General features: G+C 41.4%; 1 protein-coding gene across 10 annotated transcripts in view; it reads right to left on the bottom strand.

Annotated features, from left to right (window-relative positions):
* Positions 1-275: 275 nt before the first annotated feature.
* MAP4K4 (mitogen-activated protein kinase kinase kinase kinase 4) overlaps positions 276-11,792 on the bottom strand; it is a 137,469-nt gene continuing 125,952 nt past the window's right edge. For all 10 annotated transcript variants that reach the window (XM_032441812.2, XM_085533616.1, XM_085533626.1 and 7 more), the window contains 6 exons: positions 9,626-9,760; positions 6,515-6,615; positions 5,616-5,765; positions 4,860-5,019; positions 2,759-2,898; positions 276-2,137 (listed from right to left, as the gene is read on the bottom strand). In XM_032441812.2, coding sequence (XP_032297703.2) covers positions 2,054-2,137; positions 2,759-2,898; positions 4,860-5,019; positions 5,616-5,765; positions 6,515-6,615; positions 9,626-9,760 — 770 coding nt within the window. In that variant the 3' untranslated portion in view covers positions 276-2,053. The remainder of the gene's footprint in view (positions 2,138-2,758; positions 2,899-4,859; positions 5,020-5,615; positions 5,766-6,514; positions 6,616-9,625; positions 9,761-11,792) is intronic.

Genomic DNA, 11,792 nt, shown 5'->3' with positions numbered 1-11,792 from the left:
TCAAAAGAAAGTTGGCTGAGTCTCAGCTCCGCACAGCTCGTGCTCGCGGCTGGGTGCCGGCTGGCTGGAGCACATGTGCTGGAAAAGCCCTACCTGCCATGCCAGGAGAGAAAGTTCAACGCAGCAGAAGACAAAGCCCACGGAACACTGAGAGCCTGTTCACTGAATGAACAGCTTAAGGCAGCTGTCAACAAAGTACCCCACCAAAGGAATAATAATAATAATATTAATTATAATAATAATTAAGAAAAAGAAAAACAAAACGCAAATAAAAATGGCTGTATCATGACACTGTGCATTATTACATCACCAACGGATTATTGTACACTCAAGATTTTCTCAAGTAATGAACATGTAGCCATTAAACAAATTATTACTCTCAAGACATTTATTACAAATGTCAGAACTTATTCATAAAATAAAACTGACTTAAAAAAAAACAAACAAAAAACAAAAAAAAAGAAACAAGCCAGAGCTGGGATCTTACATCTAAACACAAGTATACGTTGTTTTTATGAATAAGCAGTATTAACTACATTCTTAAAAGAGTTTTAGTGCATTGCATTCTTAAAAAAGAAAAACATCACCGCCCCAAAACGTTTCCTACAACATTTAACAGTTTATAGAACTAGCCTAGTTATTTACCTGCCTGTTGCTAAGCCCACGTGTTAGAAGAGTGAAACCTCCAGTTTTAGGCTAAATTCAGACTTCTATTAAGGATGAAACTGGTTTAGAAAAACGCTTGCTTTCCAAATTTAGTCAGCAAATTACAATAATCAGCATCTCACTGCCATAACGCTACCGCTATTGCCCCAACGGCCCACTCTCTCCTCCTGCTGAAACTTGCTACACGATAACAGTCAGAAACCTTCCAATCTGGTAGTTTTGGTATTAAGATTAAATTAGACATTAATGGTTTTTTCATCTAAAAATGTATAAACTAAACCACCTCTTTTCTTTTACGCATTAAAAACAATGAGGTAGGCACAAAAAAATAAACATATGTAGTTTGGATTTTCTTTTTTTTTTTTCTTTTTTTTTCTTTTTTTTCTTTTAGTTCTGCAAGTGCAGACTGTGGTAAAACTGTTGTTGCACTTCTAGGTTTAAACAAAAATTAAACCTTTAACTGAGGCAGTGCTAATACTGTGACATAACCAAGTTCTGGCCTAACACAGAATTGTTATAGAAAAGGAACTTTTTTTTCTCTTTTTTTTTTCTTTTTTCTGTTTTTTTTTTTTTTTTTTTTACTTTTTTTTCTTTTTTCCTTTTACCTTTTTTGAACCATCTGCACATGTTTCAGGCAATACCTGGTACACAGAAAAATGACTAAAGTTATTGGCCAGGTCAAAGGAAAACTGCAGAAACAACAACAAAAAGAAAAACAACAACCAACCAAACCAAGAATTCCACCCCGAGCCCTTCCCACCCTCCCTGTCCCCAAGAAGAAGTTCTCCATCCTAGTCACTGCGTCTTTCACATTTTATAAATATTAACTTCTTAAAACCTGCACCTTCCTCTCTGTCCACATATTGTCACATTACAAAAAAAAAAAAAAAAAAAAAAGGAAATGTCAATTAAATACATTGTTAACGTTACTAGATAAGACTAGATCTGCCCTTCTGTTTCAGCCTTCCTGTCTCTCTACACCACTTCTCACCTTCTCTTGCCTGCCTCCTTTCCACTCAACAGCGTGTCCATGGTAAATCCATTTTGTTTTCCTGTTTTTTTTCCCCCCCTCTGTTTTAACACTAACAAACAGAGTCCTTCAAAGCCTAGGAATCCTGGAGCTGAAGGCAAAAATAGACCTGTAGCTTTCAAGCGTGATCCCAAACCTCAAAGACACTGTAGCACCTGATGGCAATATCTTTACAGCACCAGCTGCCTCGCAGCCTCAGTTGAAAAACAAAAAGAAACCTAACACCAGTGATGCCTGCACACACATTTACACAGAATGCTGTGTTAGTGCAGGTCTGTACTCCAGTTGAAAATAATTCCAAGTTATGAAGATCTCAGACTCTGGATGTCAGCAATTCCTCGCCAAAGCCCACTGCTTCTACCAGCTCAGAAGAGAAGTCCTGCCAAGGGTCATGAAATAAACTTGACTGCTTCCACCCGACCGTACGGAGGCAAAGAAAACCTGTGAAGAAAAGAGAGAGACATTCAACAGGTAAGGAAGCAGAGACTTTCCTTAGTCTGCTGCCTGTGACATCTGCAGTGCCATTACAGCTTTGTACTGTGTCTGGCTGAGGTGGAGCTGACTTTGTGCATAGCATCCTATATGGTTCTGAGCTCTGCACGCATGGCTAGAACAGCACTGCTGACACACTCGTGTTTTTGCTGCTTACAAATGGTGCTTGCACAGCATCAATGCTTTCTTTTACCAGGCTCCTCACCCCCAAAGGCTGGGAGAGGACAACACCTGGATGGAGGACCCCAGCTGACCAAAGAGATAGCCCATACTGTATGCTTGGCAAGAAAAGGTGACAGAAGGGAGGAGGAATGAGGACATCACTGTGATGGGAAGAAGCTGATTAATTCCTTATTACACTTGGCTTGCACAGCCAAGATTCCTTATTGAATTCCTTATTAAGCTGTCTTTATCTCGATCCATAAGTTCTTTCACACTCCTTTTATTTTCTCCCCGTTCCACACGAGAAAGGAGTGTTTGGCTGCTGGCTGGGGCCAACTCACTGCAAGCAACTGCTTAAAATACACATTTATCATCTCGGCAAGAACCAGGGATGGGGGTGGATTATACCTTGTCATTGCGTTCACATAAGAACTTGAGTCTTTGTGCCCTTTTGTGCATGAACACACCATCCAAGTGTCCAGTTTCTACCGAGCGTATTTCGATTGCTTTTTCTCCCCAGCCCATAATCTGGTTGGATCGAATATATGCTGTGGAGAGAAAACACAGTACAACACAGCCCGTAAGGACAGGTAGAGGGCAACACAGAGCAGCTTTTTAGAAAAGCAGAGAAATATATTTAAACTCTGTAATTAACAATGACCTGCCTGTGCTTACTGTAAAAACACACACATGCTTAGAGTTCTATTTCAGTCTTCAGCTTTTTCACAATGCCCCCAAAATACCTTTTTTTTTTTTCCTTTTATTACCACATGAGCTGTCCATGTTAGTAATGTATTATGTGCCTTAGCACTTAGGACACAATAGAAGCTTTCCAACCTTCAATTAAATGGAAGGAACAATGAGTTTTACAAAGATTTTTCCTCACAAGTTTGGCAACGAGACAGGTTAATTAGGTGTTGACAAGGAGAAAACAGAACCCAAAGTTTAAACAGACAAAGCCTATCCGCTCCGGAACATCCCCAGCACCATTTTGGTGTCTTACAGTGTCACTTCCTTGCTTTGAAGGAGTTTGTTGGCAAAAGAAAATGACACAGAATGGGAAAATTAGGAGCAAAAAAAATACATCAAGTTAGCCGCCTTTAATAGGAATAATGCTTCCAAAATCTGCTTTCCTTCCCAAGAAAGCCAGCTGGCCTGACAAGTGCTCTGCATATTTTAAAAGAGGTTCATATTAAGCTCTCCAAGTGGAATTACTCTTATTTGTCCTTCTGCTTTCCTTCGCACACAAATAAATTGAAAACGAGCATTTATTCCTCAGGGTATCACTGGGGGAAACAGATTAGTACTGGCATGAGGAAAAAAATCTGTTCCTGCTAGCATTAAAAACTGAATGAAGGAGAAAGGCACCAGAAAAGGTATATTCAAAAAGCAATTTGATGGATGGTCTTAGGAATGCTGCCAGAAATAACATATGGGAACTTGGCGAAGAATAAGCTGTTGCCTCTGATTTGTATGCACACTGAACAGAAAAAAAATAAAAAGCAGCACAACACTTCTTAACCAGGAAAATTTAAGATTTAATTTCATAATACTTCCCCATTTATGTTATCTTTTTTCACACTAATTTTCAGTGAAATTAAACCAAACTATCTGCTACAGTACAACACACGTCTATACCAACACATATACCGTCATGTCAGAATATTTTCACATATGTCACTAGTGATAACTGAGCCAAATGTTTTATTAGAATTGTCAGATGAGATATTCTGACGGTATCAACTGCCTCAGTGCCATTTACTTCACAGCCACTTCAGTCCCCAGGGCTCTACAATTTGCCAGTTGATATAATCTGCTTGCTTTCAGATCTAGTCAAGAGTTAAATGCAGCAGAGTGAACATGCCATGCACTAAACTTTAAAATTTCCTTCTCCGTTATTGCTCACGTTGCTCTAAAAGCAGCAGCAACCTGAGCAGTAACCTAAGTATACATACATACATCCCAAAACATACAAACTCAATGTGTTTGCACAACAAAACGAAGGTGTAACCACAGCCCATGCCATGCTTAGCACTGAAATAAGGCAGCATAGGCAGCAAGAGCACCCATACCAACAGGCGATTACACTATCATGCAAAGATAGATAAGCAATCCGCAGATGAATTAAAATAAACCCGTCAAATCAGATACTGTTATCAGCCTGTAATAATATTTTGTGTGCCACCTTACATATCTTTATACTTAATGGTTTTCATAGTTTCGTTGTTCTCTAAGAAAAATTCTGTAATGGTCTGCAAAGATCATGTTGTACGATAAAGGAGTTTTTTATTCCTGAAGTCCACAAGACTTTTGCTTGGATCTTGTTCTAAAAAACAACATGAAATGGATTCATGCAAATCCTCTGAACTTTGCACAGCTGTTTTTCAGCAATATTACAGCTTCGCTGCTTCTGAATCTGAGGTAAAACCTGATGCATTTTTCTTCTGCCCACTCCCTGCACTCCCACTCTCTTACAGCACATTACATTTGATTCTGTCAGGACACTTACCAACTGAAGTTGGCATTTCTCCCCACTGTAGAACCACATCCTTGGTGATCCTTCCATATGTGTTTACATAAACTCCTTCATCCTCATAGCAGACCAGTAGCTCCATTCCATCCGTATTTGGGAGAATTATGATTGCGTGCGGTTGGATACTGCTCTGGATCTGAAGAGACAGAAGTGAGGACAAAGTCATTTTTTAATACTGAAGAGTCCATGCTGGGAGAAAGGCCTAAGTGAATGCCAATGTTTGTCTGATAGCCAATCAAGGATGCACACTAGAAGCGCTAGCTCTCCCTCCAACTTAGACACCCTACACAGCAGCAACAACAGAAAACTTTAGAGAATGAATTCTTTCATCTTAAGGCAGACATCTATAAGACAGGAAAGATTAGCTTCTCTGTAGGAGTGCCCACAGGGAGAGATGAAGCCACGTGAACTTTGCCAAGCCTGCTGAATATTATCAGAGGGCAGTCATATCATTCATACTGCCACTTTCCTGCAGCTGACCATTTGCTATGCACTCAGACATCTACCTATCACCCTCGAAACCCACATCTGAGCAGGCAGCTCCTAGGCAAGGAGATACACTGACCCCGAGGACAGGACAGAGGACAAGGCCCAAGGCTCTAAGCCACATCTGACCCCTTCCACCAGTTCTCTCTGTCCACAGGGACAGCCTGACACATCTTTCATCTGAGAAGAAGGAGGGAGGGGAAAACCAGAAGGAAAGAAACTCCCCACCCAAGGAAGAACTCTTACATGTGTTGGTAGATAAATATCGTAGACTGATCCTGAATCCACGTCAACAGCATGGAAGCCAGCACAGGAGCCATAAATGACTTTTAGTCTCTGACCCTCTTCTACAGTTAGATCCACCAGCAATGGCTTATGTACCAGTTCACCAAATGACTGCAAGAAAACAATCAGTGAGATTTACTTTACTGTTTAGAAACTCGACGGGTCATATAAAAGCATGATGTTAATGCAAGGCTGATGAGTCTACTCCTCCAGCAAGTCTTTGGCCTCCTTCTACCATAGCAGTTAGAGGTTAACATCTTCCACAGACAAGGAGAGATCGCTCAGCACCATGCTTGCATTTCAATCACGTAGTATTATACACTCTTTTCCCTGGGGTTTATTTTCATCGGTCTGTTTGTTTTCACTAAGAACTGCCCTCAACTTTTGGGAAAGCAATTTGATACTCCTGTAGCGTTTACTTCAATCTGCACAGCCAGCAGTAACTGATTGTCTGCAAATCAGTTTGGTAATTACACCAACGCAGCTAAAATCATTCTTGCTGAATTCGAAGTACAACAAAGCTGAACATAATCTAATGACATCTTCTGCTTACATGAAGATGCTCAGACTCAGCTCACTTCTCTTTGCTTCATGTTTTATTTATAGCAAGGGTACAAACTACTGATTTTGTGTTGTTTTGAACATTCATTTATGCTTGGTTGCAATTCAGTATTCTAGGTACAAAGCCTCTCAGATCCAACCCTCCTGCATCCATAAATGAAAATACAATAGGAAATTCATGGCAGATTTACCAAAGAACCTGTACCACAACCATGACAAAACCTCAGACCACTTTTGTACAAGGGGCAACTGTAACTCAATATGTGAAAACCCAACAGATGGCTGAAATATACTGTTACCTTAAAGGCCATAAATTTGTGGTATGGCTTTGGCGCCCATGCATAGACTTCCACAGAGCTCTTCAATGCAATTACCAAGAATTTGATTCTTTCATATTTTACTGAAATTAAACCAAAACAAAAAATTAATTCAGTAAACAGAAAGCGACGCTATTTCCCCATGCTTATGTATGTTTGAAGGTTTTTAGTAATGCTTCATTTTAGAATTGCTAATTCTAAGCAGCTCAGTATTTTGACACATTCGTACCACAAAAATTATTACTCTTGTCAGTAACTGAACCTGACATCACGCTTCTAATTATCCAGCCAGGACACACTTATTTACACTTTTCTTTCCACATTAGACTGTGCTAGCTCATCAAGAAAACAGCTTTCAGGCAGGGATGTTTCCAATAAAAGAAGCCAAGGACAGTGGTGCTGTATTGGCGGTCACAATCACAGCACTGACAGTGGTATTTTATGCTGGTGGAAAAATTCCCCAGAGAAAAGGAGGGGAAAAAGAGAACTGAAGTGAAAAGTGGAGAAACGAGACCATTTCAAAAACAAAAGGCAACTTTTTTGTTCTAGTTTATTGTCCAAAAGAAAAACTGTTACCAAAAAACTTCACAGAAAATGACTAAGTGGCTGCCAAAAAGCTCTTCCTTGGGTGATAGTTTAAAGGAAACAGGTAGCTGACCGAATGCAAACAAGCTGTACTACCTGAGCTGTCTCCAACTGACCTTACCTCTAATTCTCAAGTAAAAAATGAGCTCAAGTCACCTTACTGACAATTCTGGTGACAAATTTTACCTTCTGCCTGAGGAATGGAAAAGTTGTTAGCGGTGTTAAGGAGTCAGGAGTTTCTCAGGGACAGTTCAGAACCAACAACATTTTGCAATCTTTTTTTCTCATTTGACAGACAAATGCAACAATTGTAGCATTTCAGACACAAAATGCTTCAAGGAAGTGCTACTTTTGTAGGAGGGAACTGAACATTTAGAAACTGCCATTCAGTTAGCGGGGCTGGATCTGCATTCACAGCTGCCATCTTCATTTGTGTAGGAAGAGATTGTGGGGACGTTCAGAATACTGAGGTTTGTTAACCTGTTTCTGGTGCTCTCTTTGGAGAAGGAGAATAAAAAAGGCATTATTTGGATGACATGTATCTAAGGAGGCTTTATCTATCTCTTCAAGTATTAGAGGAGTAGAATGCTTTTTGAAAACAATGAGTAAATCCCTACATCTCCACCTGCCATTATTATCTCCTAACCAAAATTGATTTTGAAACAGGGCTGGAGTGAAGAATCTCAGACTTGTGAGAAGAACATTTCTTCAGTATATACTATTCTAACGTATTTCAGATATCCTACCCACGGTAAACGCCTGTTGTTGCTATCTCTTAGTAGGCAGTATGGAGACAAAGCTTATTATTTGCTCCCCCTTTTATTCTGCAGGGAAACAAGAATACTGAGCTTTAAGTGTTAGAAGACTTGACACTTCAGCAAACAAAAAAAGCCTCTCAACCTCCACAGCTGTACCGATGGAAAAACAGAGCTTTTGTTCAGTCTTGTCTGGCTTGTGAGACTTCTTGGAATATTTTCTTGGGGAAGAAAGGGATATTGAACAAAACCACCTTATCTGTGAAAGGGAACCTTTGATAACCCTCACTGTTTGCTCTGGGTGCTATCTGGGAATTCACCCAAATCTTAAGTTTCAAAAGAGCAATTTATCACTGAGAGGAGCCAAAAGTTGCCTGAAGCAACTGAGATCCATAAATACCACTTCAGCTTGACGTCTGAAACACCACTGCATCAAAGAGACAAGGAAGCGATCAGTGCCAGCTGCCTCACTGGCAACCTCCAGAACAACTATTCACAGGGCTCATCCTTCTTGGGAACTGAGGCACAGCTGTCAAAGGGGCCTCTCACTACCTGAAGAAGTCTACTGTATGTTTTTGGTTCAGAGGGAAGTCCAGTGCCAGGCTGCAACAAATCACCCTTCATCTGGAAAAGAATGCTCTTTGTTTCTCATGCTTCCCTACTGGAAAGCCTCCTTTCAATAGCTGTTAATGTATTGTTAACAGGCCACTTCATTATGCTGCTGACACCCTGGGGTATGATACCAGAGAAGTACATTATTAATTGTTTTTGGGGTCAAGCTCAAGGTTCAGCAGTCACTTACTGCGATGGTTATTGATTGCGCTCTTCTGCAAGAGCGTGTGCATGACAGAAAGAAACAGCTCAGTCTGACTGCTGCTGCTCTGCACTGACTGATGTGAGCTGACTTTTAGGAGAAAACAAAACCAAATGCAACACCCAGTGTCCATTAAGATGCATCATGACACTGAAGCATAAGAAAGAGCTCTTAGTTCGTATCTCCACCTGCAGGGCAGCAGGCTCACTGCACATGGCCAAAACGCGGCATGTCTTTGACTAGCTGTGGTGGAAGCTTCTACAGCCAAATCCATTCAAGCAACCTAAGGGCACTCAAAAGGCGCCTGCCTAGTGAAAACACACTTCATCCTCGTAATCCCATAACTGTACTGCAGTGGATCTGAGACAGCATTAGGAAAGTTCATGAGCTAAAGGGAGTCAATGAATCATCCTGAAGTTAAACATATGCTTCTGTTCCCAGATGCCTCCCCAAAGCTCGTGCACTAGCTGGGCTTACTTTTTCCTCCTACGCTCTTTTTTTTTTCCTATCCCTGCTAGTCTTAAAAATCTACATTAAAAATGAGATGTTTCTCACTCCTCTCCAGAATTTGACTTCAGCATGGTAAAATAACAGGGAAACCTGCTGGTAGAGATAGCAGAAGCTAGTTGACAAGTGTCCCTCTGTCATCCCCAGGGTTTAACAGAGCTGGAGAAATGCCACCAGCCCCTACTGTCCCTATCAGCCTGGAAGTTGTATACGAGACAGGAAGAATAGGGATGGAGGATCTGTGCCTGCACCAGTTCACAGCCCAGCACCTCATGTTTGGTTTATCTCAATAGCTTGCCATCTATTCTGACGCTTCAAATGAAAAGTCTGTCCTCAGCCATACGGAAAATAGTCAGAAACAGATCTTGAACTGTCGTTCTCATTCTCAGCTAGATCTTATCCAACAATTTGATAAATTCATTTGTAACTTACCAACTTTATAGTGCACACAGCCTTCCAAGTCACCCACCGTTGTCCAACCCTGTTTCTTTTCCACTTCGGGATCATTGTGAAGGATTTTATTCCTCAACCAGGACAAATAGTAAACTCGCAACTTGTTCTTCTTACCTAGACACAAAAGGAGAAATAATGGTTTATCTCCAGAGAAAGATAAGTGCTAAAAACCCCTGCTCCGACAAACACAAAGCCCCACGGAACAATCCAAAAGAACAAAGCAGGATAAAACTGCTGCAACCACTGAGATTTCCCACAGTATTTATGAGCATGCCAGCTTTACTCCAGATTCCACCCAAAGATACACTTTCCTGATAACCAGTGACAGAGGTGCATGGTAATACCACATCAATACCCAAAATGATGAATTCCTTAGCTGCCTGGTTCTTAGGACAAAGCTTCTACTTGGACACTGTTATTATCCCACAACAAAAACACCAGATTCCTGCACTGAAATAACAGATGAGCCTCAGTAGTTCTTATCTGTACAAAACATAAGGAGAACAGCAAGTGATAATTTGAGGCTCCGAATAATCTGCACAAGCAGAAGAGAGTATGATTGGTTTGAAAGGAGGAAGCAACAGGAAAGAAGAATACTGTGAGGGAACGTATGTTACACCTTCTGCACAGGTAGCAACCTGGACATTTCCATCACTTACACCATCCCCAAATGCAAAGTGATCAAGTTTTTACTAAGGCTGTTTATCATTCAACTGGTGTAAAAGTACACCAAGAACAATGCTAAACCATTCCAGCATTTAACCACTTTACAACAGTACTGAACAGTACTGCACACAGCCTGGAATGTAACTCACAATAAGAGAAGGCCTCAAATGCAGAGCAAGGCTCACATCTGACTTTATCAACAGTTCTTTTTGATTCTGGGGACACCTCACTGCAGCCTTTCAGTACTTAAAGGGAGCTCATAGGCAGGAGGGAGAGCAACTTTTTACATGGTCTGATGGTAATAGGGCAAGGAAGAATGGCTTTAAATTAAAAGAGGGGAATACTAGCTTAAGTGTTCAGAAATAATTATTTCCTCAGAGGGCAGTGAGGGACTGCCGAGAGAGGCCAGATCAGATCAGGCCCTGGGCAGCCTGATCTAGTGAGTGGCAATTCTGCCCATGGCAAGGGGTTGGAACTGGATGGTGTTTAATGTCCCTTCCAACCCAAACCATTCTATGGTTCTTTGATTCTTTAATAATGAATAGCCAATACAGCACAGGCTGAACTGACAAGAAGGTGGCTCTAGTACAAATATTCAAAGCTTGTCCCCCCTTCTTCCTCCTTCAGCTGCTTTGCTGTCCAAAGACAGATGAAACTGGAGGCAAGGAAGAGAGATCATCCCTGCTTTGATGGAGAACCACTATGGAAGGCTCCATGAAGTCTCTGTATGAGGAAAAAAAATAAGGAATGCTCACAGAGCCCCAGCTTGTCAGTGGAGTAGCTCCATGCCAGTGCTCCGGCAGCTGATAAGGATGAGCACGTGGCATCAGTGGACACAGGTTACAGCAGGACAAGAAGTCTGAGCATTGAGAGCATCCTGCTGTGCTTGGCTGGATCCCAGAGCTGGCACCAAGCCCTTGCCCTGATGGCAGAGGACCCCTGACACAGCCAGGCTCCACAGGAAAAGCAGCTGGGAAGGCTGGGGCAGCACATGCAGATGCACAGCTTGCAAACAGGCTGTGCCATTGACTCCAGTTTTTCCCTTATAAAAGACACAGTCTGAAAAGTCTTCTTTGGGATTGCTTTGATGGGGAAGGACATGGGGAAAAGAAGAGGCAGTTATAAAAAGGAAAATCTGTTCACTGAGCCTAAAGAGGGATTGAAGACCTGTTTCTTTCCAACTACTGGATCTGCTCTGCTCCTTAATTTTCAAAGCCTTAAAAGCCTCTCTTGGTTTGATGGCACCCAACAGAATGTGAAGCAGTATCATGCTGACATTTGTTTATCCCCACTGCAAACATGATGGCCCACTTGGCAGTAAGGGAACATATGATTTATTGTCTGACTTCATATTTATCGGATTTAACAAAGTCCCACTGTTGTCACAGCTCTTAAAGATCTGGAAACAGGACCAGAACATTACTCCTACAAGTTCCACTTAGGACCAAAGTAAGGTCCTCCCAAGAAAACGCTGCAAATG

The sequence above is a fragment of the Coturnix japonica genome, chromosome 1, assembly GCF_054131305.1.
Source record: "Coturnix japonica strain WE chromosome 1, WE-NBRP24, whole genome shotgun sequence".
Taxonomy (NCBI): Eukaryota; Metazoa; Chordata; class Aves; order Galliformes; family Phasianidae; genus Coturnix; species Coturnix japonica.
This window is presented reverse-complemented; position numbering and strand designations above follow the sequence as displayed.